The sequence below is a fragment of the Anguilla rostrata genome, chromosome 11 (assembly GCF_018555375.3).
Source record: "Anguilla rostrata isolate EN2019 chromosome 11, ASM1855537v3, whole genome shotgun sequence".
In the NCBI taxonomy this organism is placed as follows: domain Eukaryota; kingdom Metazoa; phylum Chordata; class Actinopteri; order Anguilliformes; family Anguillidae; genus Anguilla; species Anguilla rostrata.
Window position 1 is genome coordinate 14,629,142 of NC_057943.1, and position 19,731 is coordinate 14,648,872.

The 19,731-nt window shown below is 43.4% G+C and overlaps 1 protein-coding gene across 4 annotated transcripts; it reads left to right on the plus strand.

The window, feature by feature from the left end:
• The first annotated feature begins 1,008 nt into the window (after positions 1-1,008).
• On the plus strand, positions 1,009-17,362 carry snphb (syntaphilin b). Of its 4 annotated transcripts, XM_064298121.1 has the most exons (7): positions 1,010-1,175; positions 8,821-8,933; positions 10,071-10,142; positions 12,000-12,116; positions 12,531-12,638; positions 12,953-13,102; positions 13,404-17,362. In XM_064298121.1, the coding sequence occupies exons 2-7, from the start codon at positions 8,893-8,895 to the stop codon at positions 14,746-14,748; spliced, it is 1,833 nt and encodes a 610-aa protein (XP_064154191.1). In that variant the 5' UTR covers positions 1,010-1,175; positions 8,821-8,892; the 3' UTR covers positions 14,749-17,362. The 4 variants fall into 4 exon arrangements, with proteins under 4 accessions (XP_064154192.1, XP_064154191.1, XP_064154193.1 ...); XM_064298122.1 differs by lacking the exon at positions 10,071-10,142 and having other exon boundaries at positions 1,009-1,175; XM_064298123.1 differs by lacking the exon at positions 12,000-12,116.
• The last annotated feature ends 2,369 nt before the right edge of the window (positions 17,363-19,731 follow it).

Here is a 19,731-nt window from a genome sequence, read left to right on the forward strand (position 1 = left end):
AGGCAAGTGTGATCTGTAAGTCACTCTGTATGAAGAGTGTCTGCTACATCAATACAATGTAATATAATTGGTGTGAGAGGCTCAGGATCAGGGAAGAGTACACAAGAAAAAGAATGGATCTCTATCTTTCCTGCCTTTCCCACAGCAAGGAAGATGCTGACAAATATGGCTATCTTTCTAGGACTCCAAGCTGCTTCAGTACAGCAATGGATGACTTTCCACCTTGTTTTTCCATTAACAAACTATTTTCATTCTCTTCCTTGTTTGTTCATGCTCATTCCAGAATTTATTTTTATTTTATTTTTATTTTTCATTTTGACCACTAGATGGTGACAGCATATCTGAAAAGAAGAATAAAAGGTTTTCTTGTATAATCAAAAAGGCTTCTCTTTAATCTGCTGTTTCCTTCTCTGTCAGTTTGGAATCCCCAGTTGTATTTGCAGTGTTGGGGAAACAGCTCTGAAAGTGTAGTTATACAAACCCCCAATTGCTTCACAATGATAGTAGTTGAACTACAGTAGAGTTACCCTAAAGAGAAATGTCGCTTGCGAAACTACGATTAATAAAAATCCTAAATATCATGAGCATGTACCCTACACTTTGAATTATATGATGACACTTAGCCATGGCTATAGGTTAGAAATTAAAGGAAGGAAAATGTATCTATGCTGAATTTGGTCAAATAAGTAAATGAATGAATGAATGAATGAATAATAAAACATTTTGATTGCTCCTTCATTACGCCAAAGTATTCCAAATCCAATTATCTGAAGCAAATGGGACCAGTGACTATCAGTCTGTAAAGTCTATATAAATGTGACCGATTATCCTCTTTTCTGTTCAGGTTTGGTTTTTGTTACATAATAGCGGTGAGGAGTTCGTATGAATATCGCTTTAATCATACCGTTGTTCCCAGTCAGCTAGATGTATCTCTTTAAAAAGGAACGACGTAGCATTACGCATCTGCTTCCCACCCTCCACTGATGCGCCGTGTCCTGTCACTGGTCTCCAACAGTCGTCACTCTAGCATTAATATAAACCAATCGCATCGTCCACGCAAGCAGAGGTGCACCGCTTTGGCGGAGTCCTTACCGGGGACGAGCATCGCTGAATAAACAGAACGAAACTGGCGGCTTGAAAATGGAAACTTAAACTATATCGGCAGGGGGAAAAAGGTAAAATGACAATCTTGCTGTTTAGCAATCACTGGTAAACCCCCGGGTGAAACTTACTGCTATGTGTGAAGGATGCATCATCTTCGCTGTCGTAGCTAACTACAATTGCAGTGTATGTAGGGCACATCAAGGACTGCCATGAATGGAAGTCAATCAGGAATCCAAGGGGCATTGCATTCTAGCATACAGCGTTATATGCTATATAGCTTTTTTGCACAATTGCGATACATGCGATTATACGTTTTCTTTCTGGACTTTGTTTTCAGGGCAGTGCATTTTTTTTGCTGAGTAGTTGCTGCTGCAGTGGTGATGCAGTGCCGACGTATGCGTGTGCGCGCGCGTGTGTGTGAGTGTGTGTGGTTTGTGTTCACCAGGTGAGCATTCTTAGGACACAACATACAAATGCCATTGCTAAACGTCTTGTTTTAGATCACGCATATGTTATGCATTTAAACAGAAGTGACACAGTGCATGAGGATTTGGCAACTGTTACTCCCTGACAGTAATCGTTAATTGGTTTTTTAAATCACGTTGTAGATACTCTTATTGATCACTCTTACTGAATTATTTACGTTTTAGCCTTTTGAAGCATGTCAGTATGCATATTTCACGGTGAAACAGTTGCGACCCGTAGCATTTAGCTAGCACCTTGTTTTTAAGAACGTAATTAAGGAAAGCACAATTATCGAGTAAATATTTAAACATATGTGTGGTATATTGTTACTAAGTGTACTTTCCAAGAGATTGCTCTTTTCTTTCGATATTCCTCTGAACGTAAATGCCTCCATACGGCCCACTGTTTACAACGCGCACAACGAAGTTCACGTGCCCCTTCGTTCTGACTATCTTGGCTCTAAAGCAGAGATGTTTCATGTGCGATAATATTTTACACCCTAAACCACCTCCTTCTCAAGCAAAGCTCTAAATCCGGCTGTTGATCTTGAAACACAATACCTCTGTGTTTTTCTTCAGAATATTTTCTAATTGCATGTTAATAATTCTGTTGCTAGAGGTCTGTTGCTTTAGAGTAGAGGCCTGGTTGTTTCCATGGAGAATAATCCTTCATTTATAAAGCTTGCTATATTTCTGTCTTACATCACAGTTCATCCCTCTTCCTGCCTCAAGTCATTCCCAGGATGTTATCATATCACTTTCATTATACCTCCAGTTTCTTATTGAGAGTAAATGGTACTAACACAGAACATTTATATATAACTGTCATGATGACAATGGTGATTACATTACTCCATGCAAAGAGCTGGCATTTACACAAAGCAATCGTTTCAGTCATATTGACTATCAATTTGTTCTGGGTCATAATTTCTAATCATTAACCTTCTAGTTCACTGCGAAGGAAGAAGCCGCATTCTCTGTCAGAAACATATCCAGACTGAAAACCAACTGACGTTTCTTTGGCCTCTACTGCCCAATAACATATTATCTTACCTTGCTGTTGTAGTGCCAACTTAGGGCCCAAACAAACATCTCAGTTCTGGATCTTTGTGTCCCCCGATTTGGAAAGCCCATAATTGTATAATGGTATGTGTGTACCAATGTGTTCTGTGCTGTACTGTACTATGCTATGCTATCTAAACTGACATGCTGTCTTTGTGCTGTTGTAGACAGTCTCACAGCACTGGCCTGTGTGGCACTGCACACAATAACTGTCTTCTGCTGTAACCTCTCTGAACTGACAGGATGAATTTTCAGTGTGCTACGTTACTGAGTCTTCTGTCCTGTGTTTATGCCATACTGTGCTATTGAGTAAATACTGAGACTGACAGATGTATCCCAGTGTAATTTGTGATCACTGAAACTGAATAGTACCAGTCGTGTACACCTTACGTTTGATTCCTAAATCATTTACACACCTGTGGTGGTCCAACCAGCCCTCTCATTACTAAGTCATCAAATCTTCTGATTTATAGTCTTTATAGCCTAAAATTGTGGAGTGGTTGCTGTTTCACAGGTTTGTGTACAAGACAACACTTTTGTCCTCATCTTAATCTGTTTACTATTTTGTGTAGAGGCAGTGAACACCTGCTACAAAATATAATGTTCCCTTCATGTATCTTTAATAAGAATGCTGCTTGTTCCCTTGATTGAGGACCTTGGTCTTTAGCTTAGTAGACTAATTGTATCTCTGTTTTGCCCTGTGGATAGTGAAGGCTGCAGATCAAGCCCTGCCACTGATTTACCCTTGTTATATTTGGCCCTGTTTAACAGGCCAGGTAGGCAATCAGACAAGCACCACTGCACTGTGTGGTACAACCTTGGAGTATATACCCCTGCTTCCACTTTTTGACATCCCGTGCATGCATAGTTAATTATTACAGACATAATCGGGTACCCTCTTTCCAAATATGCTGTGAATAGATTAATCTGTAATTATGATAAAACTGAACACTTTGGTATAAAATTGGCTTGTTGAATATGTATGCTTGTATTGTTGTATGGACAAATACAGTATGAAAGCAGCCCAGTCTTCTATTAGGCCTAATTATTCCTTTTTCACAGGTTACCCCTGTGAAAGTGAAAGAGCAGTATGCCAGGCCTTGCTGGAGAATTAGCCTTACAATTTAAATGCAACAGAAACAAAAGAAATACAAAGTGATAATGAAACATTATAACTCTCAACTGAAACTCTAAAGTAACCCAACCTTCCCATCAACAGCCATAAATACTAAGTACCGGGCAACAGAAAACTCCTAAATCCAAACCTTGAACAAAAATGTAATTATAATATCCTGCACATCTTATTTACCAAGGGTAGGTTCACTGAGCATTGATGCTCTTTTGCAACGCCCTGCTTCACACTCATACACATTCACACCTGGGCCTAGTACAACCGCAATCCTCTATTGTTGGCCACTGAGCAGCTCCACTAAAATGAAACAAGCTGTCTTCAGTTATTGGTGAAGATCCACAAAATCATATGATGTGTGATTCTGATAATTGTTTCTGAAAAAATAAAAATGTTTTACTTGCTGCAGTTACCACAATCATCCCACCTAGTTTGCTAGTGCAGGTTTATGTGGGAAAGGAGGCTCCCTATCTGCTTCTGGATTTCATACCAACTTCTGCTTCTGTTAATTAGTGCTTTCATTTCATTTGAGTGATCTGACTTTTGGCAAAAATTTCCTAAGCTCATGAATGACAGCTGAAGATTGTTCTTATGCCCCTATATGAAATGTACTGTGGTCTAATGAGAGAACCGCCATTATTGTATACAGGTACTTAGCTAATAGAGAGGGCAATTTGTGAAAGCAAAAACCTGCTTACACATCCAGCATAAACATTCAGTGACTGATCACTGAATTCCTCGGAGTAATGTTGCCCCTGTTATTAGTGGTTTATTTCTTGTTGCTGTAATAATGCTGCATTCTTCTATGACTTGTCAAACCTTCAAAAAGTCAATTCATGAATTCCCCTTTCAGTATACTGTTTGAGACAGTAAGACTGAACAAGAATGCCTTTTTTATTATCAATGAACCGTAAAACTACTCATTTTCATTGATGAAAATGAACACTGGAATATGTCCAGTAGCACCTGTTAGTGGGAAGATAACAGGAAGCAAACTAGCCTGACTATCCACCAGTACTGTGGGCTACCCTCCAGGTCTGGGGAAGTCTGCCTAAATAAATTTAGCACTTAATTTGAATCCATATTCTGTTGAACCTTGGATGCATAACCTTTGCCAAGGTATGACTTTCTGGCTTGGACCCAACATGAATGCATTCGAAAGAAACAAAGAGATTGGTCTACATCAAAATCATGGATAAGCATGGCAGAAGTTCAGTAAAAACACATTTTTCTTTGAAGAAAATGCTGTAATGACATTGGAGTCATGTTCTTACAATGGTGCAGTATGGGTATTGGGCTGCGTGTTGTGAAGATGCTATAGCAGCACCGGGTCCTGTATGATGTTTTGGGACAGTTTTCTTAAAGCTGGGCTCGGCATAATACCACTGTATTTAAAAGGAAGCAGTGCATTTTGTTGATTTTCTATATATTTTTGTGCTTTAAGCATGCTGAAGCCACACTGTGATGAGTTGTTAAGGTTCTATAATTGTGTTTGAGGAAGTGGGGCTATGCTAGGTACTGTTAGAAAGCTCTTTGTCTGTTTGTGATGGTGTTTTAATAGCACTATACTAGGCCTGAAACTGTTCTGTCTGTTGTGAGGGTGCGGGTGGCATAATATCACTTGTATTGAAGCTGTGCTGTGCATTGCGTTGGTGCTGTATTAGCCTTAGGGCTGTGCTGTGCTGTGCTGTGCTGAGGCGTTTGTGTGCTGACTGTGCAGTATGTCCAGAGACGACTGAGTCATCAGCCGGGCAAAATAGCATTCATAATTTAACTCAATGTAAGACTATTTAGCTTGGCTGTGTGGGGAAAAGGGGAGGGGATCTGACGTATTATTATGACTGCAATTTACTCAATTCAGTTTCCTTAGTTATTTATGGTTTTTGAATTGTAGGTTTGCTGAGCCTTGCTGGAGTAGAATCAAACCTCTAGTAGAATCAAAGGAATTGATGCAGGAATTGAAGATCTTTCTATTCATGTCATCATTGTACACCAGAGAAAGGATTATTTTACCATGGCAACAGATAACATTAGTATTTATTGTAAAAGCATACAGTATGTTTTAGTGTGTGTGAGTGCATGAATGTGTGTACAGGTATGTGTGACAGAGTGATTTTGCATGCTCAATGGCTGTGGCTGTGTGAGTCTTCATCGCTGTTATAAGCAGTAAGTCGTGAGGTGCCTCTACTGCAGTTCCCTGCTCCCCAGTGGGACTGACACACACACCTACATACTCACAGACAAACACACAGTGTTGTGCATGTATGTACAAGCTCATGTGCACACAACAAGAGTCATGCATACAGACTTGTCCAGTATACATATAATGCACATGCACGCACACAGTAGGCATGTTTATGGGATTGTACATATGACAACACATACACAAATCGCACGCATACGTACACGCACACAGACACGCTCACATCAGTCGCACACCCACACTGGCATAACTGGGCGGCTGTTTAATAAGGAAGCCCTGGATCTCTGGGAGGGATTATTCAAGGTGACCTTTCGTGGGGATGTGTGGAAGAGGGTGAACGGTGAGGGAGCTGCAGCATCACTGCAGATGAGCAATGGAGAGAAAATATGGAGGACAGGTACAGAAGGCCTGGGACAGCACTGTATCTGAGTGTACGACAGTTCAAGCAGTGTGTTTCAGTGGCAGGAACAAGATTCGTGTACGTCTGCATGTGTGTGTCCTTTCTGTCATTTTCCATTAAGGATATGCATTGTTCTTATATCTCCCATCGTTTATGTACTACATGATACGGATGCTTACCAGTTCTGGTGTAAAATACACAAGTGAATTTAAGTAGATTGAAAATGCACTGTCCCTTGATGGGCACTTAACCTAGGGCATGCCTGTGTTGATAGCTCTGTCTTTCCTCTGTCTGTTATCTTCTACCCAGCAACACTGTGTGTGGTAGTAAAGCTTTTCTGCTGTAGTTTTCCAAATTATAGTCGCAGGGATTTGTTTTCCTGCTTACTAGGAGTGTGTGTAAGAGTGAAGACTGTGAAAATATGGATGTTCTCCTGTTTGTCTCTTCTGGATTTCCCTGGATTCAGAATTTGAGGATTTTCAACTTAATACATTCACTGGCCCATTTGCACTCCTAGATATTCCTGTAGGGATTTGGCTGCAGTACTTGGTGTACTTTAACAACAGCAATTTCCCACCCAAATACAATGCTATGGTAGACCATAGGGTGCTGGAAATAAACACAGAACATATTTTATGTTAAGCATCCTGTATTACTGCAGTGCTCAAATTGATGCAATGCATGCTGGGAAACCCAGATCAATTTTAATGTGCTGAAGAGTATGCCTCTGTGTACCTTCAGCTCAGAGTAGAGCTTCAGAGTATATAAACTGATCCCAGTTTACATAAGTGTGTCTGTTGTAGTATATTTGTGCATGCCACAGTGAATAATCTTAACCATTACAGAGACTGACTAACATGAAGTGAGTTTCACAATAACGGAAATGAAATGAGAACCAAATGTTTTTTTTCTTTGCCTGAATTATTTCAATGCCTTATAACAGAACTATCCCAATAGATGAATAAAATCCAAAATGTTCAGAGCAATTATACAAAAGTAAATTCTCTGTCTCGCCTGACTCACCAACCGGCACTGCAGCCAGCTGTATTTCCCCAGCGCTGAACGGGGCTTCGTCAGCAGATTAGCTTTAAACTGGGCAGTCTAAAGGATTTAATTCATTTCAGTTTAATTTCCCTCTGTTGGCTTAGCACTGTCCTCTCATCCAGAAAAGCAAGAAGTGATACACAATAAATGAAATGAGTTCAGCAAGCTCCAAAATACAGGACCAGGCTGCAGAGTGCACGGTACCGCTTGCTTGTGTGTGTGTCGGTGTGTGTAATGAAGTCTGTCGCTGTCCCATTACATAACAGAGCAGACTCTTTCCAATGGACAGGCTGTACTGTGAGTCCTGGGGGGTGGTGAACTAAAGCTGAAGAATAGGGAATTAGGGAGGAAACAGCTGTGCCAACTCTTCCTGCTGAGACATCCCCTACTACTCCTCCTGCACCACACCTGCTCCACCCCCTGTACCTAGGCCTCAGTACTCTACTCTTCCCTATGATGCCATTGCTCAGGGCACTCTCCACTGTACTTACTAACCAGCTGTACTCACTACACAGCTCCACTACTTATATGTTCTGGGCTCTTGTACTCTATGTCACTGAGTCTTTGTACCTTTTCTCCTGCACTGTATACTGAAGGGTAGTCAGCTGACTGAAAACCCCCAGCATTTGCCTCATGCGCAGATTAACTGACAAGCCAGGGGTGGTGGATGGAGGCTCTGTGGGAAGACACTTTCAGAGCGGATTTGAGAGCAGAGCTACCCCACCCCCCCCCCCCCCCACAGTTATTAATCCCCTCCTCCACCACACAGTGATCTTTCTTTCCTCTCATTTTGTTTTGTTCTTTCTCACATACTTTGTCAGATGTACAGTGTGTCCTCAGCGATTTGGCGTCCCTAGTTATCTCTCTCTGGTACACTTGCAGTCCACCTAAAAACGTCTGATCAAATAATCTATTTTTGTGAAACCTCAAAAACAAGCGCTAGTTGCTTTGTGCAATTCATTAGCCGCAAAGCAGCTTGATGCCCTGTGTGAGGTAAAGAGTCAAGTCATTATTATCAGGGCCCTGTCTGAGCAGCCGCCCGCATCTCGTCGGCCTGGTGCCAGTGCTGTGCCCTGCCAGTATGTCAGCACGGTGGTGACGTTCTCGTAGTGCTTGCCAAGGCCATAAAGTCAAGCGTCTAGAGGCAGAAGATCCCATTAATTTTTTTAATCCTCTAGATGGCACCACAGAGCCAGAGTAGGGGCAGCGTTGATCGTACAATCAGGAGCCATGAGACCTAAACACTTTTGGTTCACTTAGAATCAGCGCTTTGGGTGTGAATGGGTGGATTACGGTGGGTTCTCTTGTTTGTTAATGTATGCTTTTGAAACAGTGTGAGCTTCTGTCTGTTCAATTTAATTCTCACTTTGATCATTTTGCTAACTGGGTCTGTCTGTCTGTCTGTCTGTGTCAGTGTGGTGTTCCTAGGCACGCCACCGTAGAAGACTTACAGCCAGGCTGTGTGTGAGAGAGGCTATCTGCCCCCATGTCTTCCCCTGCCAACCGCAGATCTGCAGGATCACGCAGGTACCTTCCCTCCTTCCCCTTTTCTGCCTGTACACCCTCCATCCTTCCCCCTAACACAGCATTCCTTTCTCGCTGCCCTGTTTTCTGCTGTCCCAAAGCAGCCTGACTCTGTGCCAAACCCTTTGCTTCTCATTTTGCCCCTATAGAACCAAAACCATATGCCCTACCCTCAGCCAGAGTTCTTCCTTTCACTTTTACTGCTTCCGCTGCTAATGCTAATAAAACAGTGTCACACTGTCCCACAGCAGGCCCTCAGATTCTGGAAGGTTCTGTTTCGAAGCTCTTAATTTGCAAGGTGCACTGTTTCACCTGCCAGGGGCTCTGGCTCACTGCACGGGTGCCTGCGTCAGTTCTTTTGGTCTGTCCATGATTTACCCCAGCATTGATTTTACTGAGCGATTGCTGAACTCACTCAAACAGCCAAGTGGGGAAAGCAAGAATTGTTTCAACAGCAGCCTGCAGAGAGCAAAGCTACCAGTCATTTCGGCTTTCACATCGGACACATCTGAAAACTGTAGGACAAGCTTCTCGACAGGGAAAGCAATTTTCACCGAAATTGAAACATCCCACCTCTCTGTGCACTATGAGTAGTAATAGAAACTCGGAGCAGAGCCATCCCTCTCGACAGAATTTGTGCATTAGTGTTATTGTAGCTTATTGTAACATTGTTACTTATTCATTTGTAAGTAAACAGTGGACTTACATATCACGCAACATTTGTCAAATTTGTCCTAATTATGATAGCATATCCTCACTTGACAACCATTTTAAATGTCTTTGTTTAACTGTACTGCATTAATACTTTATTTCCATGGATTGCATCAAGGACAACAGCAAAGGATCTTGGACCCCTGTTTTGAAAATCACTGAGCAGGATTATTTACAATATTATTATGTCCATTCAACCAGCCACCCCTAACAGTTAAAATAAACGGCAATGATCATCAACATTTTTGAGTAGACCACAGTACTATGCATTCATCTCTAGTTTTCTGAGAATATTTAACTGATACTACTTTCTTTTGTAGTACTAATGTAGATCTCCATTAGAAGTAGCATCAGTACGTGGCGCTTGGAGCCAAAGTGGCATCTGTGCTTGAGCCCAGCACTTGCCCTCTCTCTTGTTTCTCTCTCCAGATTCAACCCCCTGAAGGCTCTGCAGCCGAAACGCCGCCTGCAGCAAATGTCGCCAATCCCCTCCCCTCCAGCGTGAGAGACATTCTGTTACTGTCTCACAGCAAACGTGCACTTGGCAGTAGGCAGTTTCACCTTCGCATACGCTCATATAAACGTACACACTCATGCATGTACAGAAGAACATGTGCACATGCACAAAAGTGAAGCAGCAGAAGACACCATACTGTACACTAAAATCCAGCCCCCACACTCACCTGAGTCTCTGAGTGTTTCCGGATAAAACAGGGACACCTGGGCTGTAGTTTTCCTGCCCGCTCACTCAAGCTCACGTGGTCCCAGAGGGCTGGTTTATCCAGTGGTTTTCATTTGAGGGTTAGCCTTTCAAAGGCTGAATGGTGCTTTTCTGAAATGCACAAAACATGTCAGCTTGGACATAATCAGTAAATATGTCAGTCAACCTTGCAAGTCCACCTACTCGGCATCTGCCTGGTCTTACCAACCACTTTCCCTCGTATTAATACTTTGGAGAATTTGGGCTTTTTCTTATGCAGAAATTCCTCATCTCAAACAGAAACTGTAAACTGTAAATATGAATGCAGTGAAGTATTCATATTCATATTTCAAAAACCCAGCTATGACCATATTAGGCATGAGGTTCATGCTGGATTGCATCCCTCCAGGATCAGGGTTCAAGAGCCTGGCTTTATCACATATTACATGCAGAACCACTGTCTCCCAGTCCCTCCCTGTCTCACTGGAGCCCAACACCCCCCCCCCCCCCCACCTCCATGCACTCCAGTGTGGCCAAGCACAAGAGAGTCTACCTGGAAGGCACACCATGGGCAGTGCTTGTATAGTGCCAGTGCTCGCCACCCGTCTGCCTGCCTCCTGAATGAATGACATGTTCATTTTATTTCCTGGCTCTATAGGCTTGTTTTTGCTGTTTTCTTCTGCCTTCTTCTGTTGCTTTCTTGACCTACACCATCTGCCTTCTCCATCCAACCCTCATCTCTCCTAAGATTTGGCTGTGATGTTGACTGGTTCTTCCACTTTGGAACCCTTAACTACTCTGATGCCGGAGCCCAGTGATTGGTAACGCTCTAGTCCTCCCTCACAAAAGGTTTCATTTGGTTCACTGGAGTCACATGCTCAGGGCTTTGGAGGGGTTATGGAGGACTAGGGCTGCCCATCACTGATGTGACCCCCCATTCTACCTCCTCACTAATGAACTTAGTAGTGTTATTTTGTTCCCACTTTTAAGAGTTCAGACAATGTATTTCACTTTTACTTTTATATTTTAGTTAGTGTTTAGTGTTTGTTTTTCCTCTGTTACAGTACATGATTGAGAGAGGAGCAAACCCAGACCAATCTGCCATCTCTAATTGTATACATTTTGTTTGCTGATCGGATTAGATGCACACATAAAACCATTACCAACTAAACCTGTTTGTTACTCAGAAGCACAGAAAACAGACTTAAATAAATTTCAGAAATCACAGGAAAAGTTAGTAAGTCGCTTGGTCTCTCATAATAGGAACTGGTTTAATAACTCCAGGTGTTTGCAAACAGATCAGTTAATAATGAATCCTTCTTTTGGTCTTCTTTTGTTCCAGTTTTCATATCCTTAACTAACTCTTCCATACAAAAATAACACCCTGTCTAAGGTACTATCAAGTCATTAAGAAGTCATACAATAATCTATTTTTCCACAACTTTTTGCAGTTCCTTTATTCAAATGATCTGAGAGTAGTGTAACTGCCATTTTCCCACTTGGCAGTTGAAGTTTTACTAAATGGAGTGCACCTTTTTTGTACTTTGATGTAAAACATTTAGTCTGCTTGGATTTGTTGCACTCCTCGGGCGTACTCCAGTGCTGACCATCAGCTGTCATCCCCCATGTGTCTGTAATGGCCTCTTATCTCTGGTCAGTTTTGACTATTGCAGGTTCATAGAGCTAGACTACATTCCCATGGAGACAGGCTTTATGGTTTCAATGCGCCCAAGTCGTGGATTTCTCACCCCACAAACGCCGGAGCGCCACAAGCGGTTAGCATCTCCCACTCGACCACTCCCGTCATCCTGTCAGACATCCAGAACCACACACAGGCTCACCCGTAGCTCCAAGGAATGCCGTCTTCATTCCAGACATTTTGCTTTGCCATTGATTGTAGTTTTATTTCTTTTTTTAGTAGCCTAGAAGTGCCGTGCAATTTTGTTTGTTTTCATTTTTGTCTGAATGGAACATTACATTATTATTATTTTGTCGAACATATCCGCACCCATGTTTTCCATTTATTTTTACTGACCGCTATGGTGTGATGTCTGTCTTCAACTGAATGTATTTTGAACATACATTGTGGGAATCTGTTGAATGTTAACAGTTGGGATCTATTTGCTGTTGCCATCTGTTGGCTGTGTTGGATTGATCCAGCAAGGCTGTTTGTGCCATGTTTGCCCCAGACGGACACCTGCCCCAGTCAGTTCCAGGGATCCCTATGGCAACTCCTGTCTCAGCAGCAGCAGCAACTCTGGGTCCTGCAAGGGCAGTGATGGGAGTCCTATAGCCAGGTAGGACCCGCCCCACAACAAGGTAACATGCAGGTCCCAGGTAAAACCCACCCCCACCTGGTTAGGACACAGCCAGCCCCAAAATAAGACTCCAATCCCAGCAAAGACTCACCCCAAAGAAGGGGCAGTCTGGTACATTCAAGTAAAATAATTTCTGCTCCATTCACTGGCTCAAGGAGCAAGCCATGATAAAAATAGAGTGTGTCAGGTATCTACCTACCTTTTACATTTTTACTCTCCCCTACCCTTTATTCTGCTGTTTGTCATGCTCCCCTCCACCCCACCACCCCACCCCCCCACCCCCACCTCCCCAGGCGTCACACGAAGTACACGTCCTGTACTGATAACCATGGCATCCGGCCCCCCCCTCCCGAGCAGTACCTGACACCCCTGCAGCAGAAGGAAGTGTGCATCCGCCACCTGCGGGCCCGGCTGAAGGAGACCATCGACAGGCTGCAGAACAGGTAACCAGCAGCGCCCTCTCCCTGCTGCGATGAAGTGGGATAAACGTGTTTGTCTCGAATCCTTTTGAAAATACTCTTGATTGCTATATATTCTACCCAAATCACAACCTTTCAATACCAAGAATTGGATTTTAAATTTGAATGGAAATCACTTTTTACCCACTATGAACAAATAAAATCTGATAAAATTATTTAGCAGCAATTATTAGATCTACTTACTCATAGTGAATTAAATTGTTGGTATCCAGTACTTTGGTGATAGCCTGACTGCTGTACCTCTCTCTCTCTCTGCCTCTTTCAGAGACACTGAGATCGACGAGCTGAGGACGCAGCTCTCCCGCATGCAGGAGGACTGGATCGAGGAGGAGTGTCACCGGGTGGAGGCGCAGCTGGCCCTGAAGGAGGCGCGGAAGGAGATCCACCAGCTGAAGCAGGTGATCGACGTGGTGCGGACCAACCTGAGCGACACGGACACGGGCACGGTGCAGAAGTACTTCCAGGACATCAGCGTGCAGAACCTGAAGCTGGAGTCGCTGCTGTGCAGCATGGAGCTGGCGCAGAACGACTCGGGCAAGGAGGACGAGGCGGCGGGGGGCGGGGCCAGGGCGGGGGCGGGGGCGGGGCACGGCCTGCCGGGGTCCTGCGATGGCTCCCCGGCCCGCTCGGTGACCCGCAGCTCCACCTACACCAAGCTGAGCGACCAGGCGCTGGCCGATAAGAATGGGAACGCGCCCGACTTCCCCAGCCTGTCGGGGGGGGAGGAGACCCAGGACAGCGGCTGCATCTGCGGGGACAGCCGGGCCGACCTGCTCCTGGAGGCCGCCTTCCTGTCCGAGGAGACGGCCTCCTTACTCAGCACCTACTCCCGCATGCCGCACTCCTCCACCTACGAGAAGCTGTGCACCGTGGAGAAGGTCATGCCCCGGAGGTGTAGCAGCAGCAGCAGCAGCAGCAGCCACCCCTGCCTCTCCCACCACCACCTCTTCCTCCACCACCTCAGGGAGCAAGCCATCCAGACGGACTGTGGCCCGGCGTACAACCCCGACCTGGACCCCATCAACGAGAAGGCCTTCAGGTCCCAGGCCTGCAGCCCCACCTCCACCTGGATCTCCGAGGAGGGGGAGGACTTTGACACCATCACCATGGCGACCACCACTGCCGCGGACCCTGCGCCGCCCCCACTGCCCTCCTCCTTCTCCTGCACCTGCATAGAGCTGCCCCCCCTAGAGGACGAGGAGGCGCCGCCCCAAACCTGCCAGCCCAGGAGCGTGACGCCGCCATCCGGGCAGGGCGGAGTGACGGTGGTGGAGGTGGAGGTGGAGGAGGAGGAGGAGGAAGTGGAGGATGAGGACGAAGAAGGGGCAGCGGGCGGCGCAGAGACAGGCGAAGGCTCCGCCTCCACCGCGGAGCCCCCCCAGCGGAGCTACTGGAGCCGACACTTCCTGGTGGACCTGCTGGCGGTGGCCATGCCCGTGGTGCCGGCCATGGCCTGGCTGTGCCGGGCTCCCCGCAGGGAGGGCCAGCCCGTCTACAACATCGGCTCTCTGCTGCGCGGCTGCTGCACCGTGGCCCTGCACTCTCTCCGCCGGGGCGGCAGCACCTGGCACTACCCGGCGGGCACCGGAGGCAGGGGGGCGCAGATCTGAATCCACACACCAACCCTCAACCCACAGCCCACCGCTCTTCATCACCAAATCATTCCACTTCTCTACTTGAAAGGAGGAAGGGCACCAAATTCATGTCTGTCTGATAGTGATCCTGTGCTCTCTACATATGCCCTTCCTGACCCCAGGCCCTGTTGACCTTTAACCCATCTCTCATATGTCCTGGACTGCACCCTCCTGCCAGCCCCTCCCTCCTCCAGGTCTGCATGGAGACCAGGAAGTGGTTCACTCCAATCAAAGCATTTACTAATGTACAGCGATACAGGTCTGTCTTTCTAGTTGTTGGTCTGTGCCAGTTCACTTACAGTGAAAGTGTTTCATGTTCAGCCTATCCCTGTGAGCGTGCGAGTGTGTGTATATGTAATTTCAGGCTGAGAATTATGTAGCCAAAGCAACCGGGTGACAATTAATGAATGTTGTTTCTGTTGTTGTGATAGTACTGACTGATTGACTGCACTTTTTTGAGTCTTGGGGTCACTGAGGATACGGAACACTGTCACTCCACCTTGGTCGTTGGTTTTTCAGCTTGTCGATCATATTCATAATCTGTTGCGTCTCCAGCAGTCAATAGTCCATTTGTGAGCCAGACAAAATCCATGATGTCAGAAAATACATATAGGCAAAGCATTTTGAGTAGGTAAGCGCACGCACCTATGTTGGTGCATATTATTGATGACCGAATGTCAGCCTTTATTTTTCTTCCTATTGATCAGGAAGGAAGGAAGGAGTGAAAGAAACAGTTATAAATTATTATTTTAGTGAGTTATAAGGCTGTCAAGCACCAAGTGGCCAGTGTTTGCCTTTTTTATTGTCACACTTTGTGTGAACATAAATGTAGATGTAACGCTAAAAAATTATTTTGACGTCCCTTCACTTTAACTTAAATTATATTTCCGTTTCCATGTTGAATTAATTATGAAGCCATCTGGGTTGAAGCCATGCTGGGCCGAAATCACTCCAAAAATTTCTGACATAAATGAAAAGGTAAAAGAAAAAGCTGCCATCATCAAATGTCACTTTTCAAAACCTTATCAAAAATGTTTTTTTATTGAATTGTTTGGTTTGATTCCTTGATTGCACTATAATTCACTTTATAAGGCTAGCTATTACTTGAAGTTTAAATTGCTTTAGATATCTCAAAATATATGTTTCCACCAACAGTGGGATGGGTATGTTTATGTGTAAAGTAATAAGATGAATTATTTACATTAATAAATATACAATAAAGCAGTAGTAAAATAATAATAAAATAATAGTAACAATGGTAGATAAATTAATCTTGTAATTGTAATTGCACTGGATATTCATTCAAAGCTATACTGTATGTCTGTAGATCTATCTGGGTAGCTCTTCCACTTATTTTTCTCCTTTGAGAACTAAATTGGAGTTGCCATTTTGTTGCCGATTCACGTCGCCTTTTTTCTGTTGACAATCATCTCACGCCTGAGCTCTGTGAACTCACAGTGTGGTTGATCCATTCCTGTTGTTTGTCACCAATACGCTCTATCGCTAATAGCTACTAGCACTTACTAAAATGTAATAAAACGGGCGTAACAATAATTAAACTGCAAAACCTCTTTCACTTGCCTCATTCATCTTGTGATAAACGGTTATTTTCATTTAGAAATCTTTTTTCTTTTCTTGCTGTCCTATGTGATAATTTGTTGAATAGTTATCTTCAAATTAATGAAAGCCTAAAGTCTATTATTATACCACTCATGAAAATAATGTATAATAATGAGTGATGTATGAGGTGTATGCCATTTTTGAAAAGCCATATTGTAATACAGGGGGCTAAGACAGTTGAGGTGTCTCATCCATATTATGGCAAACCCAAGAACACTATGGATTAGACTGTAAATCCTTGAGTTCAGTCTCACTGCTCCACAATTCCTGCAGCTCTGTCTCAGCCCAACAGAAGGCACTGTGTGTCCGGGGACTTGTTGATTGAAACTGCTGTGTGTGACTGGGAAAGCCTCAACTAGGCTGGACAGCAAGTGTCCTATTAAAAGAACACCGACTGCCTTCTGCAAGGAGACAAAGGGTACTGACATGAATGGGAATCATTGCCATCAAGTTTTCTTCATTGTCCTCTCGACAGTAGTAGCATTTCTGTGTGTTTTGTTTCTTTAGAAAGTCTGAAGACAGCCAAAGTCATTGTGGTTTAATGAATGAAGCGTGATTGTAGCCATGGTGGTATGAGTAAAAGGGAGCACTCGGTATCCTCTAGATCAGGGGTGTCAAACTCCAACCAGTGTCTGCTGGTTTTCGGTGCGTTTCAGCGCAAGTGATTAATGCAAGTCATTCATTGGCTAGAGTCCAGACCTTGTTCTCAAGGCCTTAGTGGGTTGTTGATTGAAAGGAATCGCAAATGCTTGCAGGCACTGCACCCCTCCAGGACTGGAGTTTGACACCCCTGTTCTAGATTTGGACTGAATGATAATGCAAATGCTGTTACAGATTATTGAATTCCCATATATTATCTCCCTTGTTTTGGCCATTAATAATCATTAGTGGTGAAAGTAATAATAATTACCATTAATGTGAAAGAGTAATTGGAGAATTCACAGAAACAAATAAAGACCATATAAACACATGGCTGTACTCTTCTTTTACTAATTTTATTTATGAATTATTTTTTATTTATTTATTTTTACTTTGTTCCAAATTACTGAAGAGGATTACTTTTTTTAAGGCATCTCTAAAACAGTCGTGTAACATAGCAACTGGCCTGTTGTTTATTTAGCTTTTAGCCTTTGTGATGCCTGTTGGCATCAGTCCTGGCTGAGGAGCGCACAGCCGGTCATATCAGAAGGTCCACCTCAGCGGAGCCTGTTCCTTCAGGCCAGCTGCTCACGGCACACACGTCCACACTCTTCATGCACACGGTCTCTGTCCTGCACCTCAGCGAGAAGTGAAGAGCAGTTCAGCTCTGTTGTCTTCAGAAAATACAAGCAAACTTTGGTTCCAATTTTGTGCAAGTGCAGATCAGCACACTCTTATGCAACTTAACCACGAGGTTATCTACCAAACTGATTTCTGTGTGCATTTGTATTTGGGGTATAGGAGATTTGAATATTTAATTTGTGTCACATGGATTCCAAATGTTTTGTGCATCACCTTTATGATTTGAATTTTTTAATGATTTGTTCTATTCTTATTTTTCGATCATCACAAAACCCATGGCAATATTTAAGTATGCCAAAAACTTGATTTACCTGATTACCTTTTCTTGTATATTGTATCAGTACACACACCCTTTGACCAACATTAAGAATATTTGTTTAACAAAAACATGATATCTTGATACTTGAGAAAATAGAAATTATGGTTCACAATCACACAAGTTGAAGTTAGGAGTAATGGTTTAGTGTTTGCCCTCACAGGAAATGACTCTTGTCCTGTCATCTCTTGAGAATTTCCTCTCTTTTGTGCCAGCCAATCGCACAGCTTTCTATAAACCCTGTTTACAGAACTTGTTGCTGAAGATTTGCAAAGCAAAAATGACACTACTCAGCCTCTGCAAAACAGGAAGTGCAGGACAGGAGAGCTTGTCTGTTTAAATTTGTTTCCGGGTTTAAATAACTCTGACGACTTGCAAGAAAGAAAGTATACTTGTATAAAACGGATCTGCATCCTTAGGTAGCACACACAGGTGCTGTAAAGAACTGCCTTCAGTATGTTGAAGCAGTTTTCACCCTAGAGAGAAGCAGTGCATTCTATTACTCTGTTTAAATCCTGCTCAAATATTTTGATATTTGTACCATTTGAGTCCTCTACAAGAGATGATGTTAAAAGCAATTTCATCTTTTTTGTCCACTGATTTGCTGGTCAGCCAAATGCATCTAATGGAATAAAAGCCAGTTCTTGAAACTGGTATGGGATATTTTTGATGTGCCTGTGAAGTATATAAGATAAGTCTGCTGAATGTACTGTGAGTGCACTTGACCATAGACAGATGCTGTATAATGATAATAATGGAAATATTAATCATCAACAAAGCCAATTAATACATGTTCACGTGCATTTCTCCAGACCGTGCAGTGTTTTTGTCTGGGCCTGTCTCTCTGTGGTACCTAGACATCACTAGTTTAATATGAAATACACACAACCCCACACCACAATCACTCTGCTTTCTGTAGCAAATGGTATCTGTACTTTAAAGTGCTCAGTCCCCCACCCCCAATCAACACTCGAACAGTGTGGCATTCCTCTTAGTCCTACCTCTATCCCTTTAACTTTGTTTCTGCAGCAGTAGGTAGCAACAGTCCAAGACCGGTTGCATTACTGCTGTGTATGTAATAAGTGACTGAGTATCTGAAAGCTTACACAAAGTTCTCATTGTTGGTTTCCTTTGTGATGCATTATCAGTCATATGAATGCACTGTGGCATTACTCTGTTCTCCAATGGTAACAAATGAAACTGATTTTTTTCTGAAGGCGATCAGAAGCACTGTGATATAATGAAAATGGAATTTAAAAGAACATGGGATATATTTACCCAGTACACCCCTCCTGTTTTGAGGAGGGAAGAGAGGAAGAGAGCAACCAGTGTGAATATTGATAAAGCACTCAAATGTGAAAAAGACTTAAATGACATTGTTATGTACTGGCATCACTCGCTGTTTTCACTACACCATACTGTAAAACAGAACCAGAAGCCTACATATTAAAGCATGGAGAAATTACTTGACTCATTCTATCCTTTATTAAATCATCCATTGTACTTATATCCTTGGAGTCTTTCCCAACTGGAATTGACACGGTGGTCGTATGAATTGCTGTATTCTTTACCCATCATAAACCGTACCCATCATAAAATCTTTGCCCAAGAACACTGCCTGCTCTATGAAAAGTATCAGGTATTAGGAAACATCCAAAGTGCATCTGTATGACATTTCAAATTAATAAAAATATTTCAACTTGTCCAGCTGACCCTACCATATTTTATAATCCTTCACCTTC

Coding starts and splice junctions, on each gene's coding strand:
- snphb (XM_064298121.1), top strand. CDS start 8,893: ATGTCTTCCCCTGCCAACCGCAGATCTGCAGGATCACGCAG. Junction 10,143..11,999: donor CCAATCCCCTCCCCTCCAGC/GTGAGAGACATT, acceptor ATCTCTGGTCAG/TTTTGACTATTGCAGGTTCA. Junction 12,639..12,952: donor GATGGGAGTCCTATAGCCAG/GTAGGACCCGCC, acceptor CCACCTCCCCAG/GCGTCACACGAAGTACACGT.